The sequence below is a fragment of the Eleutherodactylus coqui genome, chromosome 3 (assembly GCF_035609145.1).
Source record: "Eleutherodactylus coqui strain aEleCoq1 chromosome 3, aEleCoq1.hap1, whole genome shotgun sequence".
Classification (NCBI taxonomy): domain Eukaryota; kingdom Metazoa; phylum Chordata; class Amphibia; order Anura; family Eleutherodactylidae; genus Eleutherodactylus; species Eleutherodactylus coqui.
In genome coordinates, this window is record NC_089839.1 from 65,832,446 (window position 1) to 65,850,734 (window position 18,289).

The window sequence follows — 18,289 nt, forward strand, 5'->3', positions numbered from 1 at the left end:
CAGATGGTGTCCATGACATTACAGCCCAGGACTCCACTGCTAACTAGTGATCCACCCTGCTGGCTAAGAGCTCTATTCGTCATCCAATGCCAAAAAGAGACTCCATCCTTAGAAGTGTTACTTCTAGGGCAGTCGTGGCAAACCCGCGGCACGCAGAGCCCTCCCTGCTGGCATGTGTCGCCACAGGATGCTCAGCACGTTAGTGAATACCAGCAGGAGCCGCAACTCCCGTCGGTATTCACTCACTGTGCTGTTAGCGACGCTGATTCCAGCCACACTTTGATGTCAGTGTGCAGCCGAGATCCTCCTCCTCCGATATTTCCTACTTTGTTCCACGGGAGGAGGGGAGGAAGCGTCCGACAGCACACTGACGTCACAGTGTGTTCCGGGATTATCGTCAAGCAGCAACGCTGAGCAGAGGAGGAGCGGAACTTCCACGAGGAGGAGGGGATAAGTATGTGGGTCTCGTGGGGGGGGGGGGGGGGGGGGGCTATTACTACTAGGGCTGATATAGGGGATGCTATTAGTAATAGTGTCCCCTATATCGGCCCCAGTAGTAATAGCAGTATTACTGAAGTCACTGTGGAATGTCACGATTACTACTGGGGGCCACTGTGCGATATCACTATTACTATTGGGGCACTGTGGGATGTCACTATTACTATTGGGAGCCATTGTGCGATGTCACTATTATTACTGGGGCCACTGTGGGATGTCACTATTACTACTGGGGCCACTGTGGGATGTCACTATTACTACTGGGGCCACTTTGGGATGTCACTATTACTACTGGGGGCTGCTGTGGGATGTCACCATTACTACTGGGGGCTGCTGTGGGATGTCACTATTATTGCTGGGGCCACTGCGAGATGTCACCGTTACTTCTGGGGCCGCTCTATAGGCTGCCACTACTTCCGCTGGGGCAGCTCTGTGGACTGTTACTGCTGGGGTCGCTGTGAGATGACACCGTAACCGCTGGGGCTGCTGTGAGCAGTCACTGTTACTGCTGGGGCCGCTCCGTGGGCTGTCACTCTTAACGTTGGGGCCGCTGTGGGATGTCACTGTTACCGCTGTGGGATAAAAATATTTTTAACTCAAAGAAGAATTGAAAGTAAATTCAGTCGAGACACTTATTAAATGGGTTTTCACACTCCAGATATGAATAAGGCGCAATGGCTGATTGGTTGCAGAGCAACAGAAGACAGGGTAACTAGTTCTCCTTTCCTGGTAGAGAAGTGGTAGCAAATTCATAGTCACTATCCATTCGAGTCTATAGAAGATATAGAAACAGCTGAGCGAGTGTGCTCGAGAGCAAAAACCCCTCTTCTCGTCTCTGGCAATTGAAATTCTATCACCCTATGATTTAATTTCTAATCTACAACTTTATTATTAACGCCTTCCTTTAGGTAATTCGGTGGGGTAGGTGTAAAACATTTCTTCGTCTTCTTGTTGTTAAGCTTTATGGGTACAATATTATTCCTAGACACATTACAAGAGGGTACCGTTATGAACACCCCTTCCCCCAACAATGCTACCACAAGACTGCAGTGAGGTCATCGCACCTGGATCGAATGACAAGTCTGAGGAATACCCCTTTAAGGGTGTGTTCACATGCAGAAACACTATTAACGTAATGGGATTAAAGCAAATCCTGTTCACATGTAGAGAAAAATAAATGCTGCAGATTTTCTGCTGTAACTCCGTGCAAGATGCACAGAAAATGCAAGAAAAAATAATAGATTATTTTCAATGGTGTAAGATGCACAATCAATTTTTTTTCTCCCAGTGATAGTGAGAGAAAAAGCACAGCATGTCCCATTTTTGAATGATTCTGTTCCAGTATCGTCCATTATTTCCTATGGGAGCCAAAAAAAAATGCATTCCATTGCACTCTCAAATAAATGCAATTTTGGACCAACTTGCAATTTTTTTCATGTGCGTGAAAAATCACAAGTCAAGCCGTATGAGGCCTTTTCCTCGCAAAAAGCATTGCAATTGCTTAAAATTTTAGGTTACAAGTGCAATATCAGTCTGAATTTCTCTGACAGTTATTGCATTTGCCCATGTAAATACAGCCTAGGTAGATGGATTTTATGTTAATTAGTACTTCAAATGTGACGTTAATAAGCAGCAGCATATGTAAAAAAAAGACCTGGTTATACGAATAGATCACAGACTGAACATGAATCAACAGTGTGATGCCGCAGCAAAAGAGGCAAACACAATTCTGGGATGTATTAAGAGAAGAATAGAGTCTAGATCACATGAGGTAATTTTCCCCCTCTACTCTTCCTTAGTCAGACCTTATCTGGAATACTGTGTCCAGTTCAGGGCACCCCACTTTAAAAAGACAGACAAACTGGAGCAAGCTCAGAGAAGAGTTACCAAGATGGTGAGCGCTCTGCAGATCATGTCCTATGAGGAACGGTTAAAGGATCTGGGAATGTTTAGTTTGCAAAAAAGAAGACTGAGAGGAGACTTAATAGCTGTCTACAAATATCTGAAGGGCTGTCACAGTGCAGAGGGATCAGCCCTATTCTCATTTGTACAAGGAAAGACTAGAAGCAATGGGATGAAACTGAAAGGGAGGAGACACATTAGATATTAGAAAAAAACTTTCTGACAGTGAGAGTGATCAATGAGCGGAACAGGTTACCACGGGAGGTGGTGAGTTCTCCTTCATTGGAAGTGTTCAAACAGAGGCTCCACAAATATCTGTCTGGGATGATTTAGTGAATCCTGCATTGAGCAGGGGGATTGAACACGATGACCCTGGAGGTCCCTTCCAACTCTACCAGTCTAGGATTATTTCTTCAAATAAGCTAAAACCCCAACTGTCATGTGAATGTCAGGTTCTCTCTGTTTTATGTTAGTTTTACATTTCAGGACAGATAACATTTCTTGGCTATAAAATAAAAAAAAATGGAAATGGATCTGTAAGAAATAAATAAAAACATCCTAGTGCATTAGCTGTTGCGGTGCTGCCTCCAGGAAAATAACAATAATTACTTTCACTCTGCTTTATTGCTCTTGCTGAATTTATGAAATGATGAAAGTCCCTAATTTCCAAATGCATATGCTGATGAAGATGTATAAAAGGATCAATGGTGCTTACATCTTCCGACGTGGACTTTGATGTAATTGCGGTTCATATTTATTCTATATAATGCATAGCTCTATATCCAGCTAGGATGGATGAATGAAGCCGGTGATGGCCAATGTTACTTACGCCCATAATTGAACTAAATTCATTTGAAGGTCTATAAATAATTACCTATACGACAGTTACAAAATTTACTGGAGCACTTAACATTGATTCTGAAAAAAACAAAACTGCACTCATTCTGCATGTGTTTGTTAATTTTGACTGCTGTTGGTAAACTCTACCGTATAACTTTTTACAATGTTAGCACCATACACTACTTTATCCAACTGGCTTTATTTCTAGGGGATTCAGAACATTTAAATTACAGTCCATGGACCACAGATCACCTCTCCTGGTGGTTGCAGCACAGATCCTGCTCTGGCGTCTACCTATTCTCTGATAGCAGCCCAAAGGGTGTACATACTCCTGCTCTTAAAGGGCCAGCACACACTTTGCAAAGTCTTCTCCTGCCAATTATGTGACACCCTTGGCAATATCAGACATCCTGAGCCTATGAAGGGTGCCCGAGTTTGTGGTCTTTTCGTGCTGCTGAAGGTATCATAGTAACGAAGGCCAAAAAAAGATCTATGTCCATCCAGTTCAGCCTATTAACTCCAAGTGTTGATCCAGAGGAGGGCAAAAAAATTCTAATGAGGTAGAAGCCAATTTTCTCCATTTAAGGGAACAAAAAATTCCTTCCTGACTCCAATCTGGCAATCAGAATAGTCCCTGGATGACCGACCCTTTTAAAGTTATAAATGATTATAATATATACTATTGTATTGCTCAAGAAAGACATCCATGCCCCTCTTGAACTCTTTTAAGGTGTTATTCAAGTGTATTCTCATTCTCCAGCTCCTGACTACGTTCCTTTAGCTGCTCTTAACCCAGGCTGGTTATACTGACCACACTTTTGTCTGTTGGCTAACCCGCCCTCTGGTCTGTTTTAGTGTACTGAACCTATTCTGTGTCCCGACTTCTGTCTTGTTCCTTGTTCTTAAGTTCTGCTGCCTGTCCCGACCTGGATTGTCTGACTTCGCTGCTGTTCACACCCTCAAGTACCCTTTGCCTTGGACTATAGCAGTGTCAGCTGCCCCATTACTGGTACCATTTCCAGAGTAACAGCCTGGACACCCGCAGAGAAGCCCACATCCCAATTGGTGGGGTTAAGGGGTGCCTCTAAGCCACACCACTGTTTGGTACAGTGGATCAATGGCTGTTGATCCTAATCATTAATTTTAACTGACAACAGTGATTTTCATTCCTTCAAGGTAACAAATTTGTTAAAAGATGTCGTTCCATCTGCATCACATAGGATTTGGGGGTCGTCTGAGCAGAACTAGTCCCTATAAGCTAGAGCACACAGCTACTGCAGACTAGTTTTCTCTAAAGGACTCAATGTGACTATATTTCATTATCATCCACTCATTTAAATAGACATCATGTAATTCCAAATTTAATCTGCAGAGGCTGCTGTAGGGAAAATGAACAGCAGTGGAGAGCCAATCATTGGAGATTAGAAAAGCCAGACCTGCAGCGATCAGTTGAAATTCATAGAGCTTTTATTTTAAGAAGGGGTTGTTTCGGAGGATATCAAGGAACTGTAGCCAAAACCTAGTGTGTCATGCTCTTGAATAATGGAGATACAAAAATATGCATGGTATGTAATTTACATAGCTGCTTTGTATTAACTCATGTAAAATAAAAAAGGATCAAATGCCCTCATGTCAATACTAGGTCTACCATGAAACAAGAGTTACAGAAATTGCAATAAGCTTATATCTGAAAATCCTATAAAAAAAAGTTGGTTGCATCTGCATTTTCTAGTCCTGAGGCTTGGAGACGCTGGAGAGATACTGGGCTGGAAATACAGTTTACATTTCAAAGGGTTTTCTTTCAAATAAATAAATATTTCTTTCTAAATTTCCTAGGTGTAAAAGAGAATCAATATAAATTCTAGTATGAAACAAAATGTATTTGGCCACTAAAAAAAAACAACAAAAACATGAGCAACCAAATATATAAAATGAAGTGAGGAAAAAAAAAAGTCTTCTGACGCATGCTGCTGTATGAGAGTTGGTCTCTTGACTTTAAAAATAAGAACATTTAACTTTTGTCTTCTGCAACTTTTTGCTTTTTTGGTGCTGGTTCTTCGGTTCTTTCTGAACAACTGGTGTTGGTCTTCGTGGTGTCTCTGGTTACGGTGATGCCGTGAAGTATGTAACCTCCTCCACTACTCATCACCAATTTCGGGTGGCTTCTGTCTGGCAAGACCTAAAATAGATCAGTGGAAGAGTCAGAAAGCGGTAACATTTAACTAAATCAGATGTAAGTCAGAAATGGAGATACAAACAGTTGGGGTGGGCATCACGTTAGGTGAGGCAACGTGAAGGAGATTAGATCAATATGCAATAAATTATGGAGGCATAACCCAATTTCGGGCACTTAAGGTCCTTAAATGAAGACATTGCTATGATTTGTATTAACTCACACTTCAGCAAACCTCTCAGCCCTTCTACAGGAGAGGGACTGATGTAAGGGATTGCTAGCCTACTGGAAAACATAAATTACCTGATAGTTCCTCAGCCAGGTCTCCGAGAGCTTGAGGTTAATGACACCACCCCTTTCTCTAAGTTTTGTATAACATTCAAGTAAAGGCTGCAAAAGAGGAAAAAGGAAAAAGCCAACAAAAATAATTTTACAAAGAGATGTCAAACACAGGTTTTATTATTAAATTTGTCTCCATGGTAAATCAAACAGCTAATTCTCTGTATTTATGGCAACACTAGTTTTTTGAAGTAGTACATATCATTAGTTTATACAGAAACTTAAACGGTCTTCAGTTAACTGTATAGCTGAACAGGAAGCTCCAGCTGCGACTGCACTCTTCCTTCTAGTGCAGGCACAGCTGGTTCCATATAACAGTTTATTATTAAAGGCAGCTTTATGTTTTAGCGATTTTCAAAAACACACTTTGTCTGTGCCCCAGGGATCTGTCCCCTAGCGCTGCTTTTATTAGTCTCCTGCCTCCGCTCATCTGTCTCCTGGCACTGTTTAAGGAGAAGCTGTTCTGTGCTGCAGACGGTTTCTCTCTCACAGCTCTTGTTTCAATTAGCCTTGTTAGGGTCTCAATGCATTGGGTTGGGAAATACAGTACTGTACACTGCATCATTCAAAGACCTCACTAAAAGCCAAGATCACCAACAGAAACTATCCTACGTCAACCATGTCATGCGTAGCAATTCACTTGAGAAGGCACTCACGTCGGGAAATGGTCAGTGTAAGGAATAAGAAAGGCTGCCCAAGAACTCGTTGGCTTGATACCGTCAAATCGGACACGAACATAAGCATAAGTGAACTCAAGGAAGCAGCAAGCAATAGATCTGTACGGGGAGAGTGATCCATAAAATGACCCTGGATCTATCGCGATTGAATGGGCAACTGAATTAAATATGCTACAGAGGCTAATCATCAGTGTATGGGTTCACAAACGTGCCTTGTTAGATCACTTTCAGGCAAATTTTGCAACCATATTATGGACGAGTTGCCTGACCCAAATTCAAAGCATCATAGGGAGCAGCCAAAATAGGCTCATTTTAAAGTGGCCTTTATGGGGACTGTCTCACTTATCTGATTTTCTAGCTTCATTAATTGAAATCTGCAGAATAGAAACAACTTTTTTTTTTTTAGATTTTTGGAAGCTGAATGGCCAAAGAAAAAAAAAAAAAAGAAACCCCCCCAAAAACACAAAACTTTTCCTATCATGGCGACACACAATCTTCCAATATTGATTGCATAGACTCTTAAGCAGGGTTTATGTTTTATTGCAACTGCAATGAATGGGAGGTCATTGGCAGAAATGTCATAGTCTAATACAGTCTTCAGGAAGTAGAAACCAGAGAGTGATGGTGACCAGGGAGCGACAGTGACTTGCATCTCCACTATCACTCCTAAGTTTCGGTCTCCACTGAGACAGTGGATTGACCCGACTAGGGAGCAATAGTGAAAAGGCACATGTTAGGGTACTTTCAGCCAATATTTGAACGACCATTGGCCTATGTAAACACGGTACATTACAGGGTACTGTGTGAAAAGTCACTCAGTAGTTGCTAGTTGTTCTGTATCAGCTCAATGAAATGGAACAATTAGTGAAGGACTTCTTACTCAGTATAAACAGGCAGTTGCTCATCTTTGAACGACTGCCCATATTTTTTTATATGTAATTTCCCTTTAAACTTCTGGCCCACAGCTTTCATAAATACCAGATTCAGAAAAGTATAAGTGACTAAAAATGTATTTCACCGTATTCTGAAAACGAATACATTTTCAAGGCTGTTTAATAATACATCCACAGAATTAAAAATATATATATATGTATAGAATACAGATTCACAAAAGAGATGCTTTGAACACAGAGCGGTGACACATACCTCTTTATATTGGCAGTAGACAACAAAGGGCCTTGACGGAGCAACAAATTCTAGCAAAGTAAGAAGCAAAGGTGTAGGGTGGAACCGGGAGGCTACAATTAACCTAGAATAGTTGATGGAAAAAAAACAAAGGGTCAAACATCACAAACCGCAAATTATTAGCTTATTTTTCAAACTAAAATACACCCAGATTTAGAAACAGAAATCAGGCTAAAAATTTAAACTTTCCCTGGTGGGCTAAAGAATTGAAGGGTTTTGTTTCAAGTGGATATAGATAGCCATAGTGGCCCCAATAATAATCATGCCCCCAACAGTGGCCCTACAGTAATTGTATCCCATCTGAGTGCACCCAGTAGTAACAGTGTACATCAGTAAAAATAGAAGCCCCCAATGGTCCCTGTAGTAATATTGGCCCCAGTACCTCCAGTTTGATAGCAACACCACCAGGAAGTACTTTACCTTCCCCCCAGTCTGGGTGAAGCCGATTATCGCAGCCTTTGACACTTCTTCCTGGCGTCTGTATTACTTAACTTCTTGTATACGCAGCGCAGACACCAGTGAGGAGAAGTGTTAAAGGTCAGAGCCTGCGATAGTCAGTGGCACCTAAGATAATGTATGTTGTGGCAGCATAAATGGTGCAGATGGCTTTGGTTAAAAAAGAGCCTTTATTGTTCTATTGATAGATATATAAACAACGTTTCGACCAGCATTGGTCTTTATCAAGCCGCTATCACTTGAAACCGAGCAGTAGCTCCATGCTCTGGATGTCAGTGGCACCTAGACCGGAGCTACGCAGGGAAGGCAACGTTTTTCCTGGTGGAGTTGCTGGTCTTAATAATCAGTTACAACACTTTTGTACTGTAAATTGACATTCTGGAAGCAGTCAGAGGGGTCTGGCAATGCCAGACCCTTCTGCGATCAGAACAGAAGATGCAAACGTTTTAGCAAGATTTTTTTCTTGCTAAAAAGAGCATCTGAAAAATGCGGTAAATTATTAAAAAGAGTGGTTTTTAAAAATACCAAAATACACAAAATAAAATTAAAAAAGGGAGAAACTCGCCAGATATCACATCAACTCCCCCCAAAATTTCACAGTTACAATTTTAAAAAGAGCCTGTATGTGCTGTGTGCAAACCTTTGTGTTTCGTTTTGCCCTTACAGTATGAATTCATTTAAGAGCTCGAGGCTTTCAGCATCATGAAATATAATTAAACCCCAGAATGAATAATAAATGAAGCCCTAGCTCAGTAGTGGCCAAAACATACATATTATGGGGCCTTGAATACAGCCCTTATGACCATTGAGGCCATCCGTGAACACATGCAACACACATGACTTTTCAATACAGAAAGGGTTTCCTCCATATATTTTATTTAGCCTTAAAAAAAAAAACCCTAAAAACTTTTAAGAGGTTTTTTGTGTGGCAAAATACATAACAAGGTAGCCCAGATAACTAATGCAAGCATGTAAAAAGGCCAAAACATGTACCGCACATGATGTGTCCATTGCCCTGGGGAAGGTATTATATAAATTTACATTACACTGAGGCTGTACATCAAGCACCAGAGGGTCTCTATGTGAGCATCAGTAAATTAAGAGAATGTCCTTCAAACGTCTTAGGCCTTAGTCACACGGGCGTTTTTTCACACGATTTGTGGATCGCATGACGGATGCGCATCGGCAAATCGCGTGACCGGTGCGCGCAAGTCGCCCGAAAATCTGCTCCTAGCCGCGTTTCATTAGAAACGGGCCGGAGCTGTCCAGCGCATTGCATTCAATGGAGACGGCAATAGAGCCGACTCCATTTAAAGCAATGCGCTGCGGGCAAGCCCGGGATGAATTGTCGGGAAGGGCTTAAATATATAAGCCCTTCCCTGCAATTCATCCTAAAATGTGTAAAAATAAAAAATATAAATATACTCACCTTCTCCCGGCAGCTGGAGCTCCGCGCGGCCGTCCTGCAGTGGGTGTGAAGGGGGTGTGAGTCAGACCTGCCCCCTGATTGGCTCAGCGCTGAGAGGCAGCAGTCACTCACCCATTCATGAATTCATGAATGGGTGTGTGAGTGAAACCTGCCTCTGATTGGTCAGGGCTGTGACCAATCAGAGGCAGATCATTCAGCAGGCGGGGATTTTAAAGCCCCGCCGGCTGAATAGTGCCGAGAAGCAGTTCAGGAGAACTGACAGCGGCCGCGGCTGGACTCCGGCTGCAGCGGAAAGGGGAGTATACAATTTATTTTTTTATTTTAACACATTTTAGGATGAATTGCAGGGAAGGGCTTATATATTTAAGCCCTTCCCGACAATTCACCCCGCGCACGCCGGCAGCCCATTGCTTTCAATGGAGCGGCTGTATTGCCGGCTCCACTGAATTCAATGGGCAAACATCGTTCTTCTCTGTCACAGCTGTCACAGCTGTGGCAGAGAAGAATGATTTGTCTTCTATATGTTCTCAATGGGGTCGGTGCTGCTGCCGCCGGCCCCATTGAGCGCATATAGAGAAAAGAACGGGAATCGCAGATCGCAGATAGGTGCGATCTGCGATTTCTGTTCTATAATTTATCGGACGAGCGCATAAAAAGCGCTCATGTGTCCGATACCATTGCAAAGCAATGGTTTTATAAAATCGCCGGACGCATGCGCAAATTGCGGCTAAAAACGCCCGCCTGACTAAGGCCTTAGCCCTCCATTCTTGCCCACTTGGGTCACTGGTCATCGGCAGGTCAAAGTCAGACGAAAGTATACCAATATTTTCGGAACACTCGAACACTTTGTAATTGCTTTAAATTGGACCTGTCACTGAATAGCACTGCAGCCGCAGCCCCATTGACTCCAGCCCCAATTTGTTTTTTTCCATATTCACCTTCCTTCACCTGGAGTGGCTCTTCCTAGGTCTGGTTCTCGGTACTCAAAATGTGTTAAGTGGACGACGAAGGTGGACTTGTTTTTGATAGCCTGACAGCAACCATTAAGAGTGAAGGATGGGGACTGTTCACTTGTCCCATTGAGAGTGCTGGAAGTTTTTTTTTTTTTTGAGTCTTTAGTTGGCACCATGACTGGCTAGTTCGCAATCCACACAAAGACAGACACAGCCTTGACTGGTCGCCTTGACGGCTTAGCTGGGGCATTCCATTTGTACAGAGTGAGTTAAAAAGGCAATCGTTTTCTTCTTGAGAAGTCTAAAGGTTCTGTAGTCAGCCTTTGTGGAGAAGTCCAACGTGTTGATATAAATGATCTTGGTGCAGCAATAGTATGCTCAGATCTCCGGAGATAAATGCAGATTCTCCAGCTATGGCGGGCAAGTAAGCATAGACTTACGAGGTAGTCAGTATGTATATGTGTGTGTGTGTGTGTGTGGGGGGGGGGGGGGGTTAGGTGCCAATGCCATCTGATCGTGCCTTTACCTCCCTATTCCTGCACAGTGTGCCAGGTTCTAACATTAGGATGACTGGAAATAAAGTACTTACCCATCAGCATTTCTATCTTGCAATAACTTTGCCGCTTCCGCCTCCCTTTTTCTTCTCTCATCTTGTTTCTGTTTCTTTTCCATTGCCTGGAGATACAAAGGAAGCTGTCAGTACTCCTGCAAAGACAACCAAGCCAATTACATGTTCAGATCCACAAGTTCAGTTTTATTTCCATTCTGGGACACATTCTATCAGGAACAGATTACAAAAACAGTGATGTGAAATTCATATCCACACAAATGCCTGATGAAAAACAGACCAAATTCACAGCTTTAACCTCTTAAGGACTGGGCCCCTTTTTCCCATTTTCGGTTTTTCCTCCCCCCTTTTAAAAAATCATAACTCTCTTATATATCCATTGACGTAGAAGTCTGAGGGCTTGTTTTTCGCAGGACGAGTAGTATTTTTCAATAGTACTATTTAATGTGCCATATAATGTACTGAAAAACCTAAAAAAAAAAAAGTGGAGTGAAATGGAAAAAACAACAACTAAATTTTGCCATCTTCAGGTGCCTTTTGCTTCTACGGCGTACACACTGCAGCAAAAATGACATGATAACTTTATTCTATGGGTCAGTACGATTACTATGATACAAAACTTATATAGTTTTGCTGGACTATTACTTTTTTTTTTACAAAGATATTTAATTTTTTTAAATTATTTTTTGCCACCATCTTCTGACAGCCATAGCTTTATTATTTTTCTGTCAACACAATTGTGCGAGGATTCATTTTTTGCGGGACTTCCTGCAGTTTCCGTTGGTACCCTTTTGGAATACATACGACTGTTTGATCACTTTTTATAAAAATTTTTCTTGGAGAGAGGGTGACCAAAAAATTCTAACGTTGCTCATTTTTCTTTCCGATGACGTTCACTGTACGGGGTAAATAATGCGTTGCTTTGATAGATTGGACTTTTATGGACGCAGTGATACCAAATATGTATTTTTGTTTTATTATTTAGATTATTTTATTATAAATATGGCACAAGGGTTTGCTTTTACATTTTTATTACTTTTTATTTTTAGTAAATTAGTAAAATAATTACTAAAACTTTTTTAAACTTAGGCTTTTTTTTTAAAGTCCCCTGAGGGGACAAGGACTTGCGATCCTTTGATCGCTCCTGCAGTATGATGTAATGCAACAACATTACATTATACCATGATCTGACAGGCAATCTATCAAGCCACGCCATTGTCTGGCTTGATAGGCACTCTGCAATGACAGCAGTGGAGCATTTCAGAAGGCCCCCCGGCTGCCATGTCACCCGCGATCTTATTGCAGGGGGTAGTGCAGGACACCGAAACATCGGTCAAGGCATTTAAATGCAGCTGTCAGAATTAACCGTGGAATTTAAAGGGTTAACAGCTCCGATAGGTGGAACGGCTAATCAGAGTTGATGCGGGTGGGTGCTGGCTGTAAGAAACAGCCGACACCTGCTTTGTTTAGAGCGAGATCACTCTGCGATCTCCCTTCATACATGCCCTGAAGCTCCAGGATGTAACTGTACGTCCCGTAGCGTTAAAGGGGTTGTGCCTAGTTATCCCTTATGCACAGGAGAGGGGATAGCTTTATGATCGTTAGGGTTTTACTGCTGCCACCAATCCCAAGAATAGGGGTCTGGTCAGTCCCTGACTGAATGGGATGGCACCACCAGAGATTGCAGAGTTCAAGCCCTTCAACAATCCCCAACGCGGTCACTGAAGTAATAGAGCAGTGGTGTACAGGGGCAACCTCTGCTCCATTCAGCAGTCGGACCCCCACAATCATAAAGTTACCTCTATTCTGTGGAGAGGGAATAACTTTATATCTTGGCACAACCCCTTTAAGAGGGATTGCTCTCAGTAGACAACGTCTGTCCACAATAGGGTTAGGATGAGGAGTAGCTGAGGGGAGGCGAGTGCTTAAGGTAAAATTTGCAGCGAAGGGACCCTGGAGTTCAGTCAACAACTAACACCACGTAGTTGACTCATTTATTCATGGAGACCACCAGTGATGTTCCCATTAACCACTCGCTATCATTTCTAGTTGATTTTATGGCTTGGTGGAGGAAGGGGGGGGGGGGGGGGAGCACAAACGTCCTTATTTTCTTAAGTCATGAAAACGCCTTGTGCATATGACCTATAACATAAGGGACCGAATGTAAAAGAGAAGTCCCAGCTCCACAGAATATGGCGTGGTCATGTACTGTATTACATGGTTGCCCTATGATTTGACTGGGTGCCATGCAGTACTACATCTCCACTGCAGTGGGAATAGGTGATCACCCTGAGATTCACTTGCTGGCCCAGCTGCATAATTAAAGGACACTGTCCAGTTGGAAAAACACCCTTGAAAAGGACCTTTCACAGAGGCTGGAATTAGGATGCAAAAGGCACCACAAGCTGAGATAAATTCTACACCCAAAATGTGCAAGTTACCTGGGGAACTAAAAAAGGAGTTAAAACCGGACTGAAAATCTGCATCAAATTCTGCAGTTAGACCTCAGCATTTTGGCGTGCAATCCTGCAGCTGGAGATTTGGGTGTGTGTTGCATCTGAAGTCTGGTCCCAGTGAAAGGTCCCTTAAAAGAAATGTTGTTAGGGACTTCAATAATGTCTTTATGACCCCCAGTGTGTATTTGCAATGGTTTGTCCCTCAATGCATAAAGCATCTCCCTGCATCCCTGTGGAATCGGACGCAAGTAATATGGGGAAGGGTTTCTGACTTCACCTACATTACCAACACAGAAAGGGGTTCTTTACTGTAAGAGCAGTGAGACTGTGGAACTCTCTGCCTGAGAACGTGGTTATGACAAATGTCAAAATAAGAGAGTTTAAGAGGGGACTAGATGTCTTTTTAGAGCGCTAAGATATTACAGGATATAGACATTAAATAACCAGCGGGGTTGTTGATCCGGGTCTTGGAGTCAAGTAGGGACTTAAACATTGATCCAGGATTATTCTGACTGTCATTATGGTGTTGGGAAGGAATTTTTTCCTCCAAATGAGCTAAATTGGCTCTTTTTTTTTGCCTTTCTCTGGACCAACAAGGGGTGGGGTGTGGAAGGGGGTTGACACGGGCTGAGCTAGATGGACATTTGTCTTCATTCAGCCTAACATACAATTGTTTGATGTAGCAGAAAGAAGTAGATTGACATTAAGACTAGTGAGAACCTCCGCAAGCTCAATTCCCAATCAGGTTTTGTGATTGATCTAGCAGCTAAATCTGATCGGGCCAGGTAGGTTTTTCTCTTGCCATTGCCAATCATCTATATTATTAATTAGACTGAATTACTATGACATTTATGCTAAACTCTCTATTTCAAAAAGCTTAAAGGGCTTGTCCAACTTCTACCTGTTCTGCTGCAGGAAGCAAATAGTTCCATCCATTCTGCAGTGGCCCAGGTTGGTACTGCAGGCTGAGTCCTATTGAAGTGAATGGGACTCAGCTTGCAATACAAAACCGGGCCACTGTGTAATGCATGGAACCTACTGCTTCCTGCAGCATAACTAGAACAGCCCAATTATTGTACCTTTCCAACAACTTCCAAACTACTAAACCAAGGTGAAATAAGCAATACAACCTGGAAAATTCTGAAACCACCACCCCAGTCAGCATCTCCCGTTGTATGCACGTTACTACCTCTTTCATCCTTATATTGATTCAAAGGATTCACTAGATTTCATCTTACACAATGCCTTTTTATGGTTAGAGAGATGGAATAAAAAGGAACAAAAAGCATTTCAGAATGAAAACTACAAGAGAGCGACTTTCAGAGAAATGTAATCTTTTCGGTGCATCAGTCTTTGTTGAGCGCAGAACAAAATATCCAGGTAATTACTTAAAAGGAATTAAATAGGGGATTGCATCAATGAAAATGCTGAAATGCAGTCATCCTCATCTGCTGGGAGCAGCCTCAGGCAAGGTTACATGCAGCCATTCTCTCACAATCTGAGTACATTGGGTTCATCACAATTTGTTCTCATCAGATTCATCAGTAGTTTTTTTTTTAATTGCTGTTTGATGGAATCTTATTATCTTAAGAAATACTGAGACTTTTTCCCAATGAAATGAAAGTTGCTTGAAAATAAATGTTCATGTGACGTTTAAATGCAACCTGTAAAATCACGTTTACCTCAAAAGTGCTGCTGCAGGTCAGACCTTCCTGTACGTTTGCCTGTCGCTCCCCATTCACCCAGGCTAAATGCTGCAAAACTGTAGCTTAATTTGTGCCCAAAACTGGCGTGCATGGAGTACACCACATATATTATGGAGTTTTAGAAACTTTTTTTAATCCCTTTTCGAATGCCTTACAGGTTTATACATACAGTCTATGCCCCGATGCAGTTGACGTTGGCAGTATATGCCGTGTATGGAGAGGACGCGGAAGCTGAAGCTACTCTATACATGGCAGGTATTGTCTGTCTGACATCAGACGCCTGTTCACAACATCCATGATTGGAGATAATTTCGATCGTGGCCGTCAACCCTTTAACTGCCTCTGTCATTTCTGATAGCGGCATTTAAAATGTCCCATCTAATAAGAATTAAAATACCCCAAAAGGTTCCCCCACGATAAGATAGTGGGGTGCTGTCCGAGTGTCATAGCAGCCTGGGGTATTCTGAAGGCCCCCAGGGCTGCCATAATTGTTTGCCTGTTTAGTTGTGCCAGTTGTACATCCTAATAGGATGCCTGTTAATATACAGTAAAATGTAATACTATAGGATTGCGTCATACTGAATTTGCTCAAGTTGAACCCTCCAATGGGGAACTAAATAAAAAAAAACCAAAACTATATATGTAATATAAAAAGATGTAAAATAAAAGATATTCTTAATTATTGCAAAAAAAAATAAAAAATTAAACCGTTTACAAATTCCCATCTTCTCTAATGTCGTGTTTAGAAAAACAAAAAAAACTTAAAATTGGTGTACTGATATTGCTGCATAAAAATCCAAATTCTTAAAATATCTTATTATTAATAAGCCAGAATTGTGCTTTTCTTTTTGTTAACCCCTTCTCGATGAACAAACTGAATAAAATGCAAAGAGTCCTATGGTTCCCAAAATGGTACCAATAAAAACTACAGGTCATCTTGCAAAAAATGAGCCCTCACACAGGGGCATTAATAAAAAATAAAAGTCATGGGGGTCAAAAGTTGGTGACTAGAAGCAGTTTTTAAGGCATTTTCTTTCTTTTTAGGTAGTACATAAAAAAAAAAAAAAAAAAGATTATATATATATATATATATATATATATATATATATATATAAATTGGTTTTGCTTAATCTATTGATAAGCTTGATAAAGACTAGAGATGAGCGAGCGTACTCGGAAAAGCACTACTCGCTCGAGTAATTTGCTTTATCCGAGTATCGCTGTGCTCGTCCCTGAAGATTCGGGTGCCGGCACGGAGCGGGGAGCTGCAGGGGAGAGCGGGGAGGAACGGAGGGGAGATCTTTCTCTCCCTCTCTCCCGCCCGCTCCCCGCTGCGACTCACCTGTCAGCCGCAGCGGCACCCGAATCTTCAGGAACGAGCACAGCGATACTCGGATAAAGCAAATTACTCGAGCGAGTAGTGCTTTTCCGAGTACGCTCGCTCATCTCTAATAAAGACCTTAAATTAAGTTGAAGCGTTGTGTGTTAGTGGACCTAATAAAGACACATCATATGATGTGATTTCATCTACTTCAAGTTCCCCGAGTGTTGCTTTGGATTACTGCTGGGTCCCTTGGAGTCGGGATCCTTCTAACAGGCGTGCACCTCTTGAGCTCACTTGATGTGGATGAGTGGTTGTGCTGTTGGATTTTCTTTGAGACATGGTTTTGCTTAATAATACTGACCCACAGATTAAAGATCATATGCCATTTTTACTGTCCCGTAAAAGCAATCCCTACAATAAAAAAAATTGAGCAATTGTGTTTTTTTTCCATTGTGGTCTACTTAGAATAAAAAAAAAAAGATTTCTAATACATTAAAATGTTACCACTGAAAAATACAACTCGTCCTACAAAACACAAAGCTATGTTGCTGCAACAATAAAAGAAAGGAAAGCGGAAAAAAAAAAGAAATTATACATGGCTGCAGAGAGAAGGGGTTAAAAAAAACTTGGAATTTATTGAACTAATCAAGTAAACGATAGCCCCATGTGCCTTGGGAAATAAAGTAAAAGAAGTCGCGAGGATATCATCATCATTAATAGCAGTAACGACCAGAACTGCAAAACTGTGACCTGGACACAGGAGCATCAATGACCCTTGGTTATAAATAAAGATAAATCTTGTTATTTGTATAGCACCAACTTATTCCACAGCGCTTTCAGGTAATTTATGCATCACCCCCAACCAAGCTGGGTACTCATTTGACCGACCTCGGAAGGAGCGAAGGCTGAGTTAACCTTGAGCCAGATACCTGAACCAAGTGGGGATTGAACCAGCAACCTTCAGATCGTGAGCGAGAGCTTAGGACTGCATTTCTGCTACCTTAACACTTGAAAAGGTTAAGCATAGTGGAAAAGAGGTGCTATATAGTGGGAAAGGGACAGGACTTAAAACCTAACAATGTATACAAAAACTTTGGGGCGAACCACCGCCATAAACTACGCCAACCAAAGGTGATGTAAAGTTGGAAAAAAGTGTCTTAAGATGAATCAAATCTAGAATTAGTCACACTGTCATAAAGTTTAGCGCAGTCTAGGAGTGTAGAGCATGTATATGGAGACACTGGTGATGCACAAGTCGTTATAGCACTCATTAGCTTGTTAACAATGTACAAAGTCATCCTAGAAAACTGGTGGACCGCATCCTCATGAATACTTGTAATCCTAGTGGAATCTGATACTTACAACTTGTTTCTTGTCAACATTCTGACCTCCTTTGTGGTTCTCGGAGACCTCTTCGCAACGTTTCACACCTTCCTCACTTTCCGCGAGACTGGTTTTCATACTTTCTGTAGATTCAGTTAAACAGTCCCCCACAAGATCTTGGGTAGCTTTTTGTTTTTCATTGTCCGACCTGCTGCTTTCCTCATCCATCTTTTCGGGTTCTTCCTCAGCAGGAATGACCCGAGAAGAGTAACTTCCGGTTCCAGAGATTAAAGCCTCTAGTTTATTGAGCGGAAACTCATACAGTGTTTCGTAGAAGGATTTTGGAAAACCAAAGCAGTCCGTTGCAGCTCTGACAGGTCCACCACCCGAATACATCTGAATGACAGATCCATATCCTTACAGGGAAAAAGCAGACAAAAATAACATTGAGACCAAAATT

General features: G+C 41.9%; 1 protein-coding gene across 1 annotated transcript in view; it reads right to left on the minus strand.

Moving 5' to 3' along the window:
- Window positions 1-4,689: 4,689 nt before the first annotated feature.
- The window catches only part of TRMT6 (tRNA methyltransferase 6 non-catalytic subunit), a 49,217-nt gene continuing 35,617 nt past the window's right edge, over window positions 4,690-18,289 (minus strand). Inside the window, exons 7-11 of the mRNA XM_066595675.1 lie at window positions 17,869-18,245; window positions 11,042-11,127; window positions 7,576-7,678; window positions 5,717-5,803; window positions 4,690-5,419 (exon numbers count right to left, since the gene is read on the minus strand). Coding sequence (XP_066451772.1) covers window positions 5,252-5,419; window positions 5,717-5,803; window positions 7,576-7,678; window positions 11,042-11,127; window positions 17,869-18,245 — 821 coding nt within the window. The 3' untranslated portion in view covers window positions 4,690-5,251. The remainder of the gene's footprint in view (window positions 5,420-5,716; window positions 5,804-7,575; window positions 7,679-11,041; window positions 11,128-17,868; window positions 18,246-18,289) is intronic.